Here is a 22,245-nt window from a genome sequence, read left to right on the forward strand (position 1 = left end):
AAGGATGTAAAGCTTACATCTAACAAAACGGTTACCTTAGTATTATGTTTTGATGCTGACTAGTCTTTTCACATAAGCCAGCATATCAAATAGGCATGCGCCTTATCCCATTGTTAAAATTTGTATGGCAGAATAAAAAGCAGCACAGCCAGAACAGCAAGACAAGCTTCTTTTTGTTTCCTCTGCATGGTTGTGGAAGGTTGTTACCCATTGAATTTTGCCTGACATTTTGGCGTAGCACCGAAATAAAGGAAGCACGAAATCAGGAACTGGTTGAAAATAAGACTGTGTCAGACAATGTGTTGCTTCCATAGAAAAAGGAATCATGCAATCACATCAAATACTAATTGGCTCATGATGAGGATGTACCAGCCTTCTTTAATTCTTGGTATGACTTAAGCCTTAATAATGAGCTGTGAGGACAGGATCTTCAAAAAGGTCAGAGCACTGTGAAGAGAAGACCCAAACAGAATACCTCTGCTGCCACCCACTCACAGCCTCATTAGACCGGAGATTCATCTCCGTATTCGAGGTAAAGAGCAGTGCATGGTGGGGGCAGGGGGTTTCATAGCCTATCACATCCATAGTCTACAGACCGTCCATCAGTTTCCAATAACAGTTACTGTGGCAACCAATAACCCAAGGTGTCTTGAAGCATCAGATCAAAGTCTGCAGGTATGACAAGGCTAAGGCAGATCGCTCTAGAGTCATAGATGCAGCAAAGCAGTGACAGATTGATCAAATATACATGCACCAGATATTTCAAAGCACTGCCACCCTTGCTTCCCTTTGAATGCTTGCCGCATCTGTAGCCATGGAAACAAAAGAGGAAAGGAGACAGAAAGTTTGCTGTCAGACAGAACTTTCATTACAGCCAGTCACAGCTGTAAGCAACTAATTTCTATAAGTATTATAAGTATCAATATGGTGTATATTTTTAAGGATGGGATTTTTTAGGTACCACCCAAAATTCCACCATAACCAATCAGAATCAACTTAGTAATGCCCTACCAACATATACCAATGTCCTAAACACCCACACTGTTTGCATAAAAAACATTTTAGCAAAAAAGAGATCTGATCTAAGCTAGGGGCTTAGCTTAGGGGTACAGTACCTAGTACCACCTCGATTTAGGTTCCAAGCGAGCTGTACTAATACAAAAACATGACGTGTAACACTGCAGATCACTGATTGGTCAGATAGAATCATCACTACCACTGCTAAATGCAAGATTAGCTTATCTTCGTACATGGTCAAGCAAATTATGTGATGTCAAGCAAACCAAGTGATGTTGTCATCCAAGTTCCCAAACTCCATTTTAGCAGTGAAAAACATCTGCATGCCAAGAATCAAGAACATAATTCCGTCGATATGCTGCATCGCTCCCGTGTTGAGCATGTGTTTGCAACATGTTTACAATGTCACGGCAGTTGAGGCGGATCAATTGTAACGATAAGTCTACAATCCCACCCACTCTGAAGCATCACTAAACTTAAATGGAAAAGCAAGCCGAGCCGTATCATACAACACAATGGAATAGCGCCTAACACGTGTAGGTCCTACACTGTAGTCTCGGTTTTCATATATACTTATGTCGTTGTCCGTTTTGACATGCAATTACACATGCAGACTGCTAGTACCGGACGCGATGTTTAACTTTTGGGTTCGCATCAGGCTAAGCAGAGCTACGCACAGCCTATGCCTAGCCTACGGACAAACACTTTAAAGGGACTGCAAGTAGGGTTTTAAGTGTTTTATTAATCAAAATCAATTTCTTAATTCATAAATATGTCCTCATTGGTGTCAAATGAACTCTGTTGTTGATCTGACTTTTCTTTGTAAGCTTAGAATTTCATCTCTTTACTTACATTGAACGGGTAAAGCCCGATTTATAGTCGTGCGTAGGTCCTACGGCGTAGCCGCGACGGCGTAGGTTCCGCGTCGGTTTTCATTTACACTTTTGCATCGCCGTTTGCGTCGACGTGCAAACACACGCGAAACCGCTGGTTGGCAGTAATCACGCGTGTAACCACAGTAGCAGCAGAAGTCATCACAGAAGAAGAAGCTAAGCAAGTTAACCCACAAACGAAAAGGAGAAATAGCAACTTGTTGTGTATAATTTGAGAAGACCAGCAATGATGGAAGTAAATAAACAGCGACTTATGTTGCAGTTTGAGTTAAATCACTCCTCAACTTGACTCATCTTTGTTTTCACCCTCTCAAACGGAAATACCTATGACGCAGTTTTTTTTACCTGACGGGATGGGTTCTGGTGGACCAATCACAGCGCTTGCGGTCCGCGTAGAGTCGACGCGCTGTTAGAAATTTTGTGAGGTGCGCGTCAGGCTACGCAGAGCTACGCACAGGCTACGGATAGCCTACGCCGTAGGACCTACGCACGACTATAAATCGCCCTTAAGTCCAAGGAGGCTTCCATGTTTTTCCGCCCTATTGATAAACTATAATAGCAGAGAGGGACAATAAGCACTAGTCTACCAACTTGTTTCCACAACGCGTTTTCATTCAGAACACGTGAACCAGCTAAAACGGAAAAGGAGATCAGCGAGTACATAACGGCTACCGTAGTTGCAACATGCATTAGGAAAAGCGAGGCGCTAGAGAGCACTAGACGTTTAAACTAGATAGGGTAAATCCTACTTACGGCCCCTTTAAGTTAAAGAGCAGAACACACTGGAGATGACTCTTCTACACAGGGGTTTTCCTGTTGTTTTGACTGCTGCCTAATGTTAGTGGGTAACTGACAGAACAAACATGGACAACACTTTACAGTTATTTCCCATCAGCTGCACAAACTCACAAACAACTCAGTCGCACATGTAGAAGATGTTAGTTCTCCGAGCAATATTTGCCCAATGGTGTACACAGTGAACTGCCCAGAGCTGTACAAACAGCACTGGCCATGCACTTTTATTAAGCCCTTTGACAGGATGCCAAACAGTCTGGTATGGAGTTATCAGACATGATCATCCATCGTCTTAACCATTTTATTATGGTGGATTAGCAGCAAGCCCAAAACTCAACTTTTCATTGTGCCAGTCTGTAATAAATATCTTGGTATTTTCTACCATTTGGATGTTTTCATGCAAGTCGAAGCCTAATGTGAAATGTCACAATCACTTTTATTAAAACGGAGTATGATGAAAATGAAATCCGAAGACATGGCTTTGAAAATATACAGCTGTACATCATGTAAGCAGGTTGGAAAGCTTACGTCTGACCTCAGGGAACATTTCTGTCACAGTTTTTGTTGCAAAGGAGGGTCATATTTGACAGACGTTACCATTATAGTAATGTCTCATCCTGTATCCTGCCAGGAAAAATACGTTTGTGACAACAAGGGAAACAGCATCTCATGAAATCTGACCGGATGAACACTGTTTTTATCCTAATCCCACACCCAAACCTAACCCTAAACCCAACATCTCGCAAGATTTCTGCGTTTGCTGAATCCCTCAAGCCAAAAGCATTTTGTAAGTCAATTTTTTTTACATAATTATCCAGTTTCGAAAATCCAGCGCTTTACTCTAAACCCATCAGATCATCTCTGCAGTGCAGGGTCTTCAGTACCTTGTGTCAGGACAGCTGGTGTGGTGACTGATGAGGGTGGGTGCAAAAGAGACAGAAGAGACTCTATTCTTGGTTTCCCACCCACTCATTCCCTGACTTTAATATTAATCACAGCTTCACCTGAGGGAACGACAGAGAGCTAGTCCATAAGCACATACTTAATTATCAATAGAGCATGTGTAATTAAAATTCTATGTTGCATTCTGCAGCTGTCTGCCATGCAAGCAGTTTGCTGATACGAGGTTAAAGCTTGCTGGCACTGTAAAGCCCACACACAACGGTGTAACTCACCCGGGTATGAGCCAAGGGTTATTTATCTCTGTACTTCATCAATATGAGAAGTGCGTCCAGTGAGGAGAGCTTTAACTGGAATGGAGGATGATATGCAGGTGCACAGTGTGGGGAGAGGGATGCTGCCTAACGGATGCCAATGTGCCGAAGCCCACAGTTGCTATTCATGCATCGTTTCATTTTATCTCATTAGGTTTGGTTTTTTGTACCAACAATATGGACTTGATAAGAATATAATTGACTGGTTGATTATAATATGTAGAGCACATAACAAGAGGATTGTACGCTTCACTTTTCATGAAAGAGAACAACATAAGGGAGAGTAAACGATGATCAATATTTCATTTGTGGGGTAAACTTATCCTTTAACAGATAAACAACTAGGCAGGGCTTTGACTGAGCCTGGGCAACTCATTTCCTCCCAGTCAGAGATGATACACAGCACTACTTCCATTCACAGCTTAGTTTTGAATTACAGCAGCATGAGGGCTGGAGGGATACGAGAGCGGCTGGATTGCACACACTTGTGTTAAGCCCCGCCATACGCAGGGCTGAAACACAAGACGCAGGGCCCCCAGCGCGAATTAAATATCCATGAGCTTTTCCTCTGTCCTTCTTCCTGGCTCCCCGTCTCTTTTCTCCCACTCTCCATGGACAGATTCTTGCATTATGCTGAACATTAAACTGCAGGGAGCCATTTTGTCAGGTCGATCGAAATGATAAAGACTTAAAAAAAAAAAAAAACGTTTCCCTTCCAGTCTCGTAACAAATGAGTTGTCAGCCAGGAGAGTTTAAAGGAATGCCAAACATCCACATCTGCATGAATAGACAAGACATTTCCTCTCTCACAGATACAGTAGGTCAGCCATTCTGACTTCCAGGCTGGATCCGGAAAGATCCCCTAGGAGGAACCACAAGCACAGGGAGCGGCAGACACTCTTCCACTTCAGTGAGTCACCAGGCATAGAAATAAAAGGGAACATGAGCCATACCTTGGGGGCAAGTGGTTTATACACAATTCGAAGGAATTGCAATGCATTCAGTTGAGCAATGACTAGACATCCTGTGTGGTGGTGCATTAATCTCAGCACGTTGCCAATTCTGTAGAGACTGCAACACCTGTCTTTGCTTTTGACATCTTGTCCAAATCATCAGCATTCAGATAAAGCAATGATCATAATTGTGCATTTAAACAACCTTAAAAACAGAGGCTGTCTGGCATGACACGAGCACTCTGAGAAAGCTAATTGGTTCCAGTGTGCTCATGCAAAAAAGATCTGCAGGTAGGTTTAGAAAAAGCCTGCAGAGATACATGTAATGCAGGTGCGCGGCCCGCTGCGGACAACCCTGAAGAGCATCTGTCCTGCCCAGAGATGAAAGCTACGAGAATTTTTTTAAAGAAGTAAAAGCCTAATATCACACTGGCCTATTTCTGTGTTCTTTCAGCGAGCGGGAAACATAATACAGAAAAGTACAGTCACAACGCCTGATGGGCTGAAATAATCCCCATGTTTAGCCTTTTTTTGTTTACAGCCAAAGAAGGAATGCGTCCTACAGCATTATGTGTGTCCAGCGGTGACCTGGGGAGGTGGCTGTGTGACCCTTAGGTGCTGTGCTGTAACCCAAACCCAGACAAGGCACGTGGGAGCCGGCAAGGCTGCTGAGGGAGGCTGAAATCACCACATGAGCTCTTCATCCTGTCTAGAGGCCCCAGCGCAATACAAAACAGCACTGTCTGCTGCTGACCTCAACACAGTCTCATGCTCGCACACATAAATACCTACCACTTCAAACATGCTGTCCTATCCGAGCAGTGTGAATGTGTTGGTATACTAAGTTAATAAGAGACAGACAGAAAAATATAGCAAATCTGTCAAGCTTGGGGTTTGTCATTTTCAGTGTTGGAGAAAGTTACTTAAAAGTAATGCATTACAATATTAAGTTACTCCTCAAAAAAGTAACTAATTGCGTTACTTAGTAACTTTTCATGGAAAGTAATGCTTACGTTACTTTTAAGTTACTTTTGTGTTACTTTTTCTTACTTGGCTGAGGCTTAATCTCTTTCAGTCCTTGCAGGTGTTTTTTATGATCACAAAAATGTCAAGCTCTGGCCTGCCATCTCCGTTTCTGACTCAAACGGTTCCCGCTCAGGCGCACAAAGTGCGTAATTCTACGTTAATATGTTCAGTTTTAGGGGTGGGCGGAATGACCAAAAATCTATTTCACGGAATGAGTCATTTTATTTCACGGAACGGAATATTTCACGGTATACATGTTTTTCAGTTTATATTGTTTTTTGATGATAAAAAATGTACAGAAATACACCACTCACTATTAGGGATGTAAGGATACTTCGCAGTACGATACTTCGCGATACAAAAAATGCCACGATGCTGCATCGTGCATGATGGGGATATTTATACGATGACGTTCTTTTAATTTTATTCATTGACCGGTCAACACGTGATCTACTCTGCGCCAGCGTCACCTGTGCTACACCGCAGTCACACAGACATCGCTTGAATCACCTGCAGCCTGAACTGAAGGTCAGCAACATGACTTCGGTAGAAACAGAAATTGATATAGATGATGCCCCGTCATCTTTTAACTCCAACGTCTGGCAGCATTTTGTTTTCATATCACTCGACGGGAATCTTAATCCATCGAACGGACGCGTGCACGCACAAACGCATGTCCAGACACGCGCTTCTGTTCTGTCCGTCAGCCGACGGTAACGGAATATACCATCATACCGCCCAGCCCTATTCAGTTTAATTCAGTACATTATTTTATTTTTAAAAATAATTAATTAAACTGAAAAGTAACTCGCATTACTTTTTTTAAAAAGAACCTCAAATATTAATGTGTACATTTATAAAGTAATGCGTTACTTTACTCGTTACTTCAGAAAAGTAAATTATAATGTAATGCGCGTTACTTGTAATGCGTTACACCCAACACTGGTTATTTTTACAGAACTTTGGTAGCATTTACTTTGTTATTATTACATAATAATGTATGTATGATATACATTTCTGCCAAATTGTCGTTTTAACATGCTGACAGCCTGTTGTGGTTTATAGGGATGTTCCTATTAGTTAATTTCCCCGACCGACAACCGCAGCTTATGAACCGAACATTAACCGTTAACTTATAAGATTTTAATATTAAGTTGTCATTGAGTAAAAATACAGTTTACGGTCTGTGACCTTTTTAAAACCAAACATTTCATTTGAACGTGCAAACAGCAGCGTCAGATCAACAACAGAACCATTCATACATTATCATACATATCACGCAACTAGGCCTGTCACGATAACAAATTTTGCTAGGCGATAAATTGCCTCGGAATTTATCGCGATAGGCGATAACATTGATGCTCCGGGACCATTATAATAATGCAGATACACCTTTTCAAAGATCTATAAACTTTTATTTCTAAACAATAAGTAATACTGGAACTGGAAGACATTTTAAATATCCACAAGAAATGAACAAAATAACAGGATGATTGCGTTTTAGGTGCATATGCATGTTTGTCGTGTTGCCACTTTTAAGTGCTACGTTATTACCACAAATGCGACATAACGACTCGTTCAGGTTTAGTGGTTCGTTCAGGTTTAGTGGTTCACCTCGGTCATTAGGTTTAAATCCAAAGTACTCCCACACTGCAGCTGTAGCGTTTGGTTTTGAAACTTGGCTGTTTACACTTGGTATCAAGATGTGTTTTTGATCAGATCACAAGTGGACGAGAGAGACATATCACATTTACACCTGGTATTTAAATCCGTCTCTTTTGTCCACTTTCGACCGCTTCTTTGCTGAATACTGTGAGGGGACGGTCCGTGAGACGGTGGGCGAGTCTCTCCGCTGTCATTTGAACGCCAGCGGGAGTAATTATGAGTTTATATGGACGCAAACTAATATTATGTCGGAGTCCGCTGCTTGTTTAGCAAGTATACATGCTGCACAGTGTTTTGTACGTTTATATGTTAGAGCTTTCTCTGAATTTTCAGCGCAATTGATGAAATAAGATCGCGCAACTTTCACACGCTTGCAAAATGAAACTGCGGAGATCACCCGCTTTAGTTTATCAATGAAAGGCTAAAATAGCACTGTTCACCTTGTGTCAGAAAAGTCAGAAAAGACGTAAAACATTGTGATCCGATCGATAAAAACGCATGTTAATGACAAGTGTAAACAGCCTCTAGTAAATCCATCTTTTTCTCCAACTCTCGTCTTAACTAGTGTTTTCTCCTGCTACACTTCTCACGCGGCTCTCATCCTCCTCAGTACTCCTACTGTGATAGGCTACGCCAGGAGTCCCCCCTCCCCACACAGATCATGCGACTGACAAATGACTGACGAGGGTTCACTCCTTGTCACTCGTTGCACGGAGCGGTCATCCAGTCTCTTTGGTAGAGAGAGAGAGAGACAAGGAAAACAAACAAGCATGCAAATGTGAATTATCGCGGCCTAAAAAAATGATCGAGCTTATTTTATTTACCGTGCGATTAATCGATTTATCGTTTATCGCGACAGGCCTACACGCAACATTACCTTATCAAAAAGCACGCGATCAGTCCAGATGATTAATATCCAAAGAGGGCAGATTGTCTCTTTTTCAACTACCACAGTGGTCATTTCTAAAGCAGGACGCTTTTCAAAAAGTTTTGCTTTTGCGTCGTCTTTCTCCATTTGTGCAAAAAGAGAGATGTTCATGGTCAGAGGCCATCAACGAACCTCTGTCTGGATGTGCGCGAGACGAGACGGACCGCGTCATCTTGCGCGGACACGCGCGCGTCTCCGATCAGCTTCCAAACACGCACACAAATGATTTCTCATAGAAATGAATACTTTATCAGACCGTCAGGGCAGCAATAATTTGTGTCATTTACAGGACATTCACAAATGAAAGATAGAAAAGTGGCGAAATGTCTGTCTGCTCATGAGGACACTGACCGTGCGTTAACAAATATTTTTTTCTTTTAACTGATAATGTTAAACGATCATAAATTCTTACCTTCGGTTAACGGTTAAACGGTCAATTTGAACATCTCTAGTGGTTTAATACGCTTACAATCTATTAGTGACTGTCAGCTTGCTTAAACCCTCTCTGAGAAGTTGGTTCTCTAAATTTATCTCCTTTAAACCACCACAACTACAATTATCAAAGCTCTGCTTTTGTAACAAATTTAGTGCCATCAATAAATTTAAAGGTAATTAGTGTCAGACTTCAAATGGCCTGCTGTGAACAACACTTTCATGTATTATGCAAAGAGGTCCAGCTTTTTGTAACGAAAAATAACATTTAGCACACAAAGCAAAAAGGCACATTTGTACAATGTGGTTTTACACCTGGCCAGTGTAAAATGAGGTGTCACAAAAATACTCACTGTCCTATACATCTAGGACCGTCACAGTTATGAAATTGGGCTGATTGTTTATTGTCTAAGAAATTGTGACGATTATGACAATTAATTGGCTGTTTTAGTGCTTTGACGATTATGACAATTAATAGTCTGTTTTAATGCTTTGACATTTATTCTCATTAATTTTTTTTGTTTATGAAATAATTTTCACACATTCATGTGATTATTTAAATTAAATCTTTTGCAAGGTTTACCTAGCAGAAAATATTAATACACATATTTAAAAGTAATCTGATAATGTCTTATTTATTCAGGCGTAGCAGCTCCCAGTTGTGTTTTTTAGAGAGATGTGCAATCATTGCAGTGATCTGAAATCATTGCGATGAGGTAAAACAATCGCGATGAAACAATTATTTATACATCCTAATAAATGTGAATCTCTGCTTTGTTTAAGGGAGTTGTTCACCCAAATTTTATATTAAAATGCCGTCATGTTATCTTCTCAAAAGGGGTTAGGGTGGTAAATTCAAATAAGTCACACTGGACCACAAAACCAGTCACAAGTAGGGATGTCCCGATCCGATCACGTGATCGGAAATCGGCCCCGATCACGTGGTTTCAGACTCGATCGGAATCGGACGTTACCTCCCGATCAGGACTCGGATACATATGCAGGGTTTAAAATCCATTAAGTTCCCGCTCTGCTCCGCGCCAGTGTACGCGCTGCGCTGGTGCGTGTGAACTGAAGAGAATAGGCTTGTTCGACTTCATCCGGCTGCCGGTTCTTGTGGTGCTGCATGACGTCAAAGTTCCGCAAGATATGATTTCGCGGATCACTCTCGCGGTAGTTTGACGTCATCCGGCTGTCGATTGTTGTGCACGATGTGAGGAAAAGTTGCGATGTGCGATGACATTGTTTAATGTAGCAATGACGATGTGAGTTGCGATAAATATTTTATATTTTTCCCTGTTTTAGGGGCCATTCACATGTCGCGCCTAAAAACGCATGGAAAACGCTAGACATGTAGGTTATTGTCACATGACCTGCACGCTGCGCTTGTGTCATTCTGAAAAGTTAAAATGTTTTTGAAATACCTGGAAAAAACGAGCGTGTCGCACAGCATGCGAGTTGTGACCGCGGTGCATCCAGAGCGCACATACATTTGAAATAATGAACTTGAGCTCGCAATAGACGCAATATGTAAATCACCGCTTCCACAGTGCCTGTGTTTGCAGCGTCATCTCTCCTAAATCCAAAATAATTCCATGATATAGCTGAAGTGCTGTTTCTTTTCACCACAAGGTCTTCGTCTGACAACACATTTTCCTCACTCTTCGTGTCAAGGCTGTCTGTTGCGATGTGTTCATCGCGTGAGTTCATATCGCGATGACGATAAAAATTCGATGTATGGTTCAGCCCTACTGAAAATTTGAATATCTAAGGGTAAAAATAAATGTAAATATTGAGGAAATAACCTTCAAAGTTGTCCAAATGAAGTCCTTAGAACTGCATCCACTAAAAAGTTTTATATATTTACAGTTGGAAATTTACAAAATATCTTCATGGAACATGATCTTATATCCTTATAAATATCTACCTAATATCCTAATTATCATTTTGACCCATACCATGTATTTTGCTACAAATATACTTTTGCCACTTGACTGGTTTTGTGGGCCAAAGTCACATATGGCAGTACATTGAAAACTTTGAATCTCATTGGTTCTCGCATGTCTCATGACTAGCTGTCATATGCGTGTTTTGATTAAAGCATTAATATATTAATAGACATATCAATTGCTTAATAAGCTCAAAATGTTTATTTCTCTTACAAACATACCACTGGAGTCATGTGAATTTTTGGACCTTTTTGAGCATTGCATGATATTAATTATTTATGAATTATCTAATAAATTATTTGTGTTCAACTGCAGAGAATAGGTCATATATATCCGAGATGTCATGCAGGGGAGTAAATTATGATTGAATTTTCATATTTGGATGAACAAGTGTTAAAGATTTCACAATAGAGGTCAGTCAAAGTTGACACTAAGCAACCTTCATAAAATGACCATGTTCATCAACTACATAGAGTTTCACAGTCACCAATGTAATTCATCTGAACATTTAGTTCAGTAAACATCAGGCAAACTACATTACACAAAGAGTGAGTCTTTCATACCATTAAAGGTTACACTGTGTGACATCAAGCCCATTCATATGAGTAACAAAAACCTTTAGGAAGTAGTAGTGTGCAACTATAATTTTAGGCAATGAAGAAATATTCTGTTGCAAAGCAGCCTACATGACAAAGCCTTGAGTCACTTATGCAATGAGGAGAGAAAAAACACTAAACCATTGTGAAATGTGCCTCCAACTAAGGGTAGGATAATGTAACGCAGTGATAAAATGCATTACTTGGGAGGTGTGTTTTTGAGGTTTGTCCAACAAAAGCCAGTCAAGAAATCAGATTATTTAACATGAATGTACATTCATGAATCTCTTTTCAAATGAATAACTTCATAATTATTACAACGGACACATTTTGTTTCCAATAGTTTTAGATGCTGCCACATCCGTCACTATTTGAAAAGCCCTCTGAACTATGGCCCGCTTTCTTTGTACCAGGTTTCTTCTTACAGGTGAGAAATAACGGCAGCTAAGCCATAGCAAGCTCCAGCACAGTTCCTCTTTATATCAACTACCCATGGCTTTATTTACACAGGACCGGTAACGGTCTGGCTCTGATCAATAGCCATAGTTTACAGTTGTTCAGACTGTCAGAATAAACAGCGTCCCCTGCAAGCCCTCAGCTGCACACCACATCCACATTACACACAGGAATGTCTGAAAGACCACATGCTCCACATACCTAGACAGTCATGAACATGAAATACTCATGCATGAGTGTGCAGGGAGACAGGAAGAGAAAGATAAAAACAGAAGAAAGGGAGAGGAAACAGACAAGCAAGCTGCACACGACACAGAAGGGATAACAGCAAACCAATGCTAGTGCTCCCTAAAGAAAAAACAGGATTCCCCAGTGACCAACCCTTATGCTCTAGAACAAGCTCACAGTTATTAAAAAGTCATGCAAAGAGTGTCTTCTGGCACTTTTTTTGGGTACGCTACGCCATGCTTAGCTCTTTACACAGTGTATGTGTTTGTAGTATTATACATGTAACACAGCACATAGGTAAGCATGACTGCATTTACACAACAAGGAAGAGATCTAACCTTTAACTCCTCCTGTTTATTTATATTATCTTATAAAAGATATTAATATCGTCATGTTGGCATTAATGACCCACAGAGATGCCCTAGGCTGTTTATCAGTACCAGTCAAACCACATGTTTTAAAACTGGAATATTATCGCAATCGATAACAGACATTACAGTCTATTATCCCCATTTGTGTATGTGTGTGCATTTGAAGGCAATAGCAGTAGTAAATTAATCATAACACAGCGTAACATTTATACATATAAAGAACAACTGAATATTTTAGCAAGCATGGCTACCATTCACTCAGTCTTATTCATTAACACAACAATAAGAACTAAACAAACCCACTAATCCACAATCCCTCGGGGTAAAATGCAGTTGAAAACATGCAAAGTCAAGTGATTTCAAAGGACATTATCAGCAAAGAGCTTACCAAGTAATGAGGAAACAAAAATCCAAAAATAAGAAACTTGCAATTCTTTCCCTAATACTTGTGGTAACCTTGATCAGCACAATAACCCCTGAGTAAACTGCAGCGCAGTGAATAATTAAAGGTGCTCTAAGCGAATTCACGCATTTCAGGCAATACATTTTTTTGTTTCATACAGTAGTAAACATGTCTTCACTATCTGCTAGCTGCCTGTCCCCTGAACACACTGTAAAAAACTCTCTGTAGACAGCCCATGCTCCACAAACTGCAACAAAAACAAAGCGGTCAAACCTACCACCACGAAACATAAAGTGTTCCAGCCAATAAACGACAAGAAGGATTTGGGGGTGGGGGTTGGGCGAGTTCATGACTTTTTCAGAAAGAATGGAAGGAAGGGGGAGGGGGAGGAGTTAGCTACGCCATGTTTTGTTTGACAACACTTCAAACAAGAAGTGACGTCACACAGATTCGCTTAGAGCGCCTTTAAAGGATATAATACAAATATTAATAAAACTCTTTACCTCTCTAATTAAATTACCAAGAGCAGCATAAGGCTCAGAGCAACGCTAACAAAGGCTGGATCAAATCAGATACTAAAGGCCCTATAAACAATCTGACAACATTTTCTACAATGCAGTTAAGGGGTGTGCACACCAAAGCTTTTAAATGTTACCAGCTTTTTTCAGATTTGTGCTTTGATTGCTCTGATACTTCTGCTTTGTTTATCATTGTACGATGCGCGGGTTGGTTGTGGTGATATTTGTCCCGCCCCTCCTCCACTGTGATTGGACGGCCGTGTGAGAACTGACATTGACAAGCTGATATGTCATATATAATTTTCATAAAGATAAAGATTTTCAATCGGCCAGTAAATTTCTCTATTCCTTAAAGGAAAACAGCACTATTTTTTTAATAAACGTATAGTAGTCAGGAGTGATGATGTTACTGCATACCGAGGTCGAAGTGCTTGTCACATTTTATTTTGTGCCACCATACTTAATCTAAAGTTCCCTTTAAATAGAGAAAAACCTGGAAGTGTTTGGTGGCTTCTAAATTCATCCCTGTTTGGATCCTAAGGAATTAATGTTTTCCTTTAAATTTTATGTTTATAATAAACATAACTCAATGTAAAGCCAAAGACTCGCAGACAGTAAATTGACCAATCATTATTCACTTTTTAACATGAAGTTATGTTGTGTCACACACAACACCACACTATTTTAACACACTTATTCAAACAGTACCGTAACGGCGCATTCACACGGGGCGTAAGCATTGACGCTTCCCATTCACTTTTATTGGGTGACGTCAAGCGTTGGCGAACTGAATTGTGGATCCGTCAGCGCCGTGTCAGTGCCGTTGCTCGCGGCAGAAGTTGAAAAAATTTCTCAACTTTTCAAGCGGCAACGCGTGTGTCAGCCAATCATATCGCCTTATGCAAATAACCTAGGCAGAGCCAGCCAATTACGTTTATGAAAGACCTGCGCTTGTGTCGCGGCCACAGTGATTGGCTGTTGGCCACGCTTCAGACAAGCCTTCCGTTAAGCGTTAACGCTTACGCCCCATGTGAATGTACCGTAAGATGTCAGATCCACATTAATTATGTCTTGTAAATATGTCTTTAGTACTTTAAAAGGGTATATTTATAAATGTTATTCATAACAAACATATTTTTAGTTTCACCAATTTTCTGTTTGTCTCTTATTTACTGTAATAACATTTGTGTCATATTGGCCATACAGCTTTCTTTATATCGGTATCAACCATAAAAAAAACATCTCAGTTGACCACTACTCTCAGTGGGTCAATAATGAGAAACACAGAATACACCTTTATTTGGCTTGTCCTTCTCAAGAACAATGGTCTACGACCCCTCACTTATAAGGTCACAACAAGTACATTGCCATGATCTTCCACACCAGATGCTACATCAGGAGTAAATATGTTGATTGACAACATTTGTCAGAGATCATATGATATTGACAGTTCACTAAAAACAAGTCACGATGAGGTTTAATATCAATAAGAGAAAGACAACATTACAGGTTTCATCCAAAATGTAGGCTATACGCTCAGGTATCATCTTGATGTATACAATATCAGATGGCGTGGTTTTTACTTTAACTGTCCACTCTCTATACGACCGCATGTTTTAAGTGACTCAAATCCGATCTTTTCCCCTTATGTGACACAGATCGGATATTACCCACGAATGTGTAAGCAGGAAAAAAATGCATAGATTCTGATATTCTCCAATTGGTTTCAGGCCTCATTTGACATGAAAATAAATTGGATAAGAATTGGGTACATTTATTCGCATACGCAATGTAAGCGGATAGATCAGATATTCCCATGTCAAAACGTGTCGTGCAACATTGAAAATGTGACGCTGGCAAATGACATTAACTCAGGTGGACACCACCCACAATTACATGAATCTTCTTAGCAGCACAATGGAGGACAGCTCCATTTAGTGAAGTGTTATGTCTCGTTACAAAAATAAAGCTCTATAATCGTGTATAATAATTTTTTTCTGTGTCCATTGCACATTGCTACATTTTACTACCTCTGTGGTTTAAGGTGTTCCGAGTAAGTATGTCTACCTTGAATTGTTTTACAAAGTGTTTAGTGTAAATGCTAATATCGGATACGAGTCGCTTTTAAAAGATGATGTAAGTGGGTCGTCAAAAAAAATCAAACAGATACAGACAACAAATCAGACTTGGGCATCAAGATTTGCAGTGTAAATCGAGTCAATTACTTTGTGAACACCCTGCTACAGCCAGTAACAGGTTAAAAAAGTATAATACATATTTGAAAGTCATTACCTAAAACAACCGAGAATGAGAAAATTAAGAGATGACAACAAAATTCTCACAAAACCCTAAAAGCTGCTGTGATTTCCATCATTCAGATAAATATCTCATCGGAAGCTCCAGCAACCAAATCCTCAACTTTAAAACGCCACTGGAGACTTAACAGTAAACCGGCCATTGAAAAGTTTCAACACTGATTGTTTCATGAGACAGACATTCCTTGTCCAATTAGAATTCCTTTCATGGGCCCAGGGGGGAAAACAGCACAGCTGGAAGCGCTGGGTTTGCCTGTGGGCCTGAGAGCTTTCCACCTCGACACTGGTGGACATCTCTACAAACAAACTCTCAAGTGGCAACAGACCACAGGAGATGCTGAGGCACAAGCACATCTGTGTAAAATAAAAACCGAGACAAAATCCCATTCAGAGCTCTCTTGTTGGGGCGAGAACAAATGTCTTCCAGTTTGTTATACAGTCACACTTTGGCCTCTGTGTAAGTATTAAGAGTACAATGGCATGTTTGATGACAAAATAATTCAGTCCAACCACGAGTGACGTAAAACCACAACAAAAACCTGTAGTTCACTTCCTTGTTGTAGTAGCACACATCTCAATAACAGTTTACAGTATCAATACAGTTTGTTTATTTGTCACGTGGACATTTATACAAATAAACAAACTGTATTGATACTGTAAACTGTTATTGAGATTACCATTGCCCTGCTAGAACAATGCAATGTAAAATGTGTCCTTTTCATGTGGAAAAACTATAATATGACTAACAGCAATCTGGTCACTTCAAAAGAATGTTAACCCACTTAACCTTGTCCCAGTAAATTGTATTATACTGTACAAAGGAAATTATTTTGCCCTTTAATACATATACAATACTTGAAATGTCATTGACATTGGTCATTATAAACATAAATCCAATTTCCCAGTTTTCAATTACTCTTATGCCAGTGACAAAAACATTGAGATCAGTGTGTATCAACCATATCCTGTTGAGTAAAGAAAGACAAAACGATCTCAACATCCGCACCACACTACAAAGTGGATTGTGAAACAGTATATTAGCATGTAAAAATCAACACTTCACTGACCAAGAAACTGTTATAAAGCAAACCTCACTGAATAATTTAGCAGGAAATCATTTATAAATGTAGTTATAACATCTTAAAGAGCACCAATTATGCTAATAAATTAGCACGTTAGCACGTTATTGTAATATCCCATAGTACATACATGTTATTAAAACTTGAACTAATGCACTGTGAGTCTTATAAATTGCTTACATACCTCACCGATTTCCCACTGTCTGGAAAACGCTCGGTTTAGTTCCTGTCTCCGCCTCCCAAAATGTCTAGTGTATTCGGATTGGTCAGATGACTACTCAACTGTTATTGGTCAACTGGGTTCGGCGTGTGTTTGAAAGGTTACGCCCCTGACTACGCGTGGGTTGACACAGATTCTGACTGAGAGTCACAGCCTCAGAGGCATCGTAAACAAGCGCTATATTTCTCTATAAACGATGGTGTCTGTACTGCCTTACCACTTCAAGCTCGATCCAGAGAGTTCAGACGGCCGTTACGATGTAAACGATCTCCGTCAATGAACGCGATTGGATTTACCTTTTTTAGGTGTCCTTAGCTCTGCCAGAATGCTAAACGAAGACGAAAATGTGTTGCAAAGACATCCAAAAGGTAATTATAACGTACTACATTACTTTGCAAACTATATGGAAACACCAAATGTAGCACATAGAAGGTTTTATTTGAAATGATTATAAAACTATTTCACTTATTAACATTATTTTACTATAGTAAACTTTATTATAAAAGACCGCTTACATACTATATTACTGTGCAAACTATATGGAAACACCAAATGTAGCACATAGAAAGTATTTGTTGAAATGATTATAAAACTATTTCACTTATTAACATTATTTTACTATTGTAAACTTTATTATAAAAGACTGTTACATACTATATTACTGTGCAAACTATATGGAAACACCAAATGTAGCACAAAGAAAGTATTAATTGAAATGAATGTTCTACATTATTTCACTATGGTAAAGTTTATTATGAAAAACTGCTTACTTATAAGTGCTATGTTTTTACTTATTAGGTTTTAAGGAGAATGCAACAGGTTCCAGGGCCTCTTACCTGCGTGATTCATCATCCAGGTTTTGCACAAATTGTCTAAATCCCTACACACAGAACATTTATTGTACCGACTATAAGCCTTTGAGGTGAAGGACTAGAATAAGTTTTATTACATTTTTAAACCAATAACACTAAAGTATCATTATAGTAACAAAGTACCCAAAAGAACAAAAGATGCAACTTTAAAGAAAATATAATAGTCAGTCAAAAGTTTTTTTTATTTATTACAAATATATATTTAAATGTTAAACAATATATAAATAAACATACTTTAGTAACCATATTGTGCTCTTGTTTCAAAAATTGTTCAATTCATTTCTTACAGCTATCTATTCAGATAAATGGCATATCAAAGCTTTGTCAGCTGGTGCTATCTAAGATGACACTTTAGGGTTATCATCCTGTCGTGTGTTGTTCTCCAGATACGCTTGGAGCTTCCTGATCAGATCGGTCACAATTTTGGCTTTCGACGACCCCTGCACTGAAGATGGCATGCAATCACGTCCTCCTTTGAAGGTCTCTCAAACTGTGATGCCAGGTCCATTGGAATCGGGGTTTCCTTCAGCTTATCTTCAAATACCTCAGCAAACACAAGCCTGACCACATCATCCACATAACTGTAGAAATATTGCAGTCAATAAATCTTTTGTTTTGATAATTTATTTCCCTGCTTCATACATTAAGTTTTTAATTACGAATGTATTTGAAATAAAACATTACTGCTTATGGTATGTCATTTGTGTTTTGGGAACATAGCCTTGTACTTTCCCTCTCCTGCTTTTGTTACGGCTTGGTGACATTGTAATGGATGGCTGCAAGGTACAAATACCTGTAAAATATAAACAAGCAATTAATTTATTGTAAAAGTAAATACTACTTTATTTAACACAGTTACTAAAATACTTAAATACCTGCACAGCATTCCAATAAATGAGAAAATCAATTTTTTTTGCTGCAAATCTGAAATCTCAGGCTACGGATGGCAAAGGCATCCACTGATGATGGTGATGGAAACATTGTGAAACGATGCTACTGCCTGGGTTCCTATTATTATGCAGAGAAAAAAAACTTTGTCATCATCAGTTATACATTTAAGACTGGTAGTGATTTCACTAGCTAAATACATCATTTGTGTTACACACCTTTGCTCCTCATATGCCAGTCTGACTCCTTGTAGGCTACTGTGTGTAATGATGTTGCATGTTTGCATACAGTGTAGAAGGATGTGTCCAGCTGCGAATCTAGGATATAGACAAATAAAACAAACATTTATTCAGTCAAAAAGACATATTATAACAATAGAGTACAACGACTATAAATCGTTAGACTATTCATTAAAACGTAAATGTATGACATATTACATGGCCCAACATTAGCAACACACATTACGTGTTTACTTCGTTTTAAAATCTAAGAAAGCTTCAAGTAAATACAACAGTAAAATACATATAACTTTAAACAAATCATCTGTAACTTGTTACTTAGAGTTTCTTGAGTTTGATCATGAGAACAAATTTTACCGGTAACAGTTTAGCTGGCATTTGTATTTGTATTTATCTTAGCAACTTAGCAAGTTTGTAAACATGTCTAAACCAACATCGATAAAAAAAACGAAAGCCTGCATAATTCAACATACACGTGTGTAAATATGGTACGTTGTTTATGAAATACAGTATTACAACACAAAACAATTAGCTTGCAAGCTTAGCTCTACACGCACATTATGTTAATCTCCGGTTACCGGTTACGTAATGTACAGTAAAAGGCAAATAATAAACATGAATACTTACAGTCTGTGATCCAGAAGTGCACAGTAATCCAACTTTCAAGAGGAGACGTCGCGCAAATCCAGCTTCGGTTCATGAGAAGCAGTTATTGTGAAAACTCCGTGAACAACTTCTGACTGGATTTTTCCGGAACCGTATTAAACATGATGTCCTCTGTGGAAGTCCATAAAGTGCTATTTTGCCCTCGAATCTAAAGAGACAGCGTCTACTCGAGAGATTTAATCGCTTAAACGATGAAACAAGAGTTTGCAAACAGAGTAAAAGCAGGGACTCCCAACCTCCGCCATTTTAGCTCTCTTCTGACTCGGCGCTCGCTCCCCACCCCACCCCCGTCTTTGAGGGCGTACCCAAGCAAAGCAGAGAGGGCTGAACTATGATAATGTTGGTCTTATCTACGTCACTAATCCCAGGAAGTAAACTGTTGCCTACAATCCGAGTGTTTTTTGTAGTCCTCGAACGTTAGAGACGATAACTCGCGTCATCGTTTTCTTTGAGGTATGTACTTTTTGAATATCGTTAGCATGTACTAATGCACACTTACACACAAAAGGATGTTTAAAAACGTGTATCCCATAATAGGTGCTCTTTAATATATAACGAAAACAAAGCCATACAGATGAGGGGAATGGAGAAACACAGCTGCCTCCGCTTCATCCGGTTAATGCTCAGCTGATTTATGACTAATCCAACCCAACAATCCATGCATGGAGAACTACTTTCGACTGATCGTGTACAAATTGGTAAAAATACAGCACATCCACAACTACAGTACCGTTTATAGGGGTGCTTTTCAAATTTTACGTGTTAGCATGCGTTTATTGGGGCTTAGCATAACGAGCCCGGCTGCAGCAAAAGCTAACAGGACACTCGCCTAGCTATCCAGAAACACACTAGCGAAAAATACACAGATATTCAAGTAACTAGACATGTGAAATGTTAATAAACCAAATGATGGTACCGTGATACTTATAAATGAGGTGGTTTGCGGTTGTTTTACCTGTCAGTCGAATTTTGATGCTTGACCCGTTCCTTCGAGTGCCAGGATTCGACATCACTCCCACAAAATAACCGACGAACTTTCTCTCGGGATAAACCCAAGACGCTCGCTCAAAGCGGATATAAAAACGTAAAAAAACACACTGCGGTATTATGTGATGTGTGCATCTGTTTCTAGACGATGAATCGGTGTTATTTTCGTCTGGCAAATCCCCCGTAGCTATCCGACTTAACAACACAGGCTAACATCTTTGAGCTCAACGGCGTTCTGACATCACGTTAGTACAGCTGTACGTGCACGTACTCGTGGATCGTCGTGCGCGTTTCCGCTTTGCGTCGGCGATTTCAGATATGAAAATACAGATGTATATCTATGTATGAAACCATATTTGGATGCTTTTTGTATTATAATTTCCTTTTAATATTGATGTATTAAAGCAAACTTAATTAACATAAATATTTAATTTTAACTTTGTATGTCTCATTGTAATTGACTGTAATTTTATAAGAAACCACATGAATCAATGCAAGTAATAATTATAAGAGTACATTTTGTAAGTGAATAAATTGGTGTTTGGCTATGGTTGTTGTTGTTTTGGCTTGTAATCTGTTGGAGGTGGCTGACATTAAATTTGCATTGATACTGATTGCATCAACTGTGGCTCAGGAGCTGTCTGGCTAAATCAAGAAAGGTTGGTGTGAGCAAAAAGGGAAGGGATCAGATTTGAATGCTTTAGCAACTGGAAACAATAGAGCCTTTTAATAATGTTGTGCAGAAGAAAGCCAATCCACATAAACAGCAGGCTAATGAGGCAGGCAGACCACACATTGGTCTTTCTCAATCAATCACCACTTTAATGAACAAAGATGCATTGTGCTGTTGGCATTATGATCTATTTGATCTGAAGAGTCTTTAATATGCAAACAAATATATTTATACAATTGATTAAATTAATACATTGTGTGGTTTTTGAAACACATCTTGAAGTGAGCATGTTTAATAAATGAGCTCAAAACCTTGTATTGACTGATTACTGCATATTGAGCATGTGATATTGTTTAATTTGAACATTTATTTATAACTACAAGACAAACAAAACAAATAAACTAAATAATTGTTTGTCCTACTTGCTGCTTCAAAGAGTTTTTCAATCATAATGTCATAGATACATAAAAAAAATGTTTTTCTTGCTTAGAGTTCAAAGAGCTTTTTGCATAAACTGTGGCAAAATTTATGTGCTTTGGATTTAAAGAGATTGCTGCAACATTTGGGCTTATAGCTAAAGGCCAGACAATAGCTGAGAGCTGCAACAAATCTTCTAATTTAACAAATTTGAAAATACATTATTTGATTAGATCAATAGCACATTTGTAAGGTAGGATTACATTGCAAGCAAAATATAAAATCATGGTTAGAAATGGTATTGCAATGAAATACTCAATAGAGCCGTTGTTGCAGCTCACTTCTGCCACCTATTGGTCATGATGATTTAAAGGTGACAGGAATTGATTCTTTGCAGCATGAAGCATACAGAGGGTTTAGCAGAATCAATGTGTCTGTCTCCGTC

The 22,245-nt window shown here is 39.1% G+C and overlaps 1 protein-coding gene across 4 annotated transcripts in view; it reads right to left on the reverse strand.

Annotated features, from left to right (window-relative positions):
- The window catches only part of smurf1 (SMAD specific E3 ubiquitin protein ligase 1), a 42,465-nt gene extending 21,517 nt beyond the window's left edge, over positions 1–20,948 (reverse strand). For all 4 annotated transcript variants that reach the window (XM_065255420.2, XM_065255418.2, XM_065255419.2 and 1 more), the window contains exon 1: positions 20,679–20,948. In XM_065255420.2, the coding sequence (XP_065111492.1) occupies positions 20,679–20,733 (55 nt within the window). In that variant the 5' untranslated portion in view covers positions 20,734–20,948. The remainder of the gene's footprint in view (positions 1–20,678) is intronic.
- Between the last annotated feature and the right edge of the window lie 1,297 nt (positions 20,949–22,245).

This window comes from Paramisgurnus dabryanus, chromosome 3, assembly GCF_030506205.2.
Source record: "Paramisgurnus dabryanus chromosome 3, PD_genome_1.1, whole genome shotgun sequence".
Classification (NCBI taxonomy): Eukaryota; Metazoa; Chordata; class Actinopteri; order Cypriniformes; family Cobitidae; genus Paramisgurnus; species Paramisgurnus dabryanus.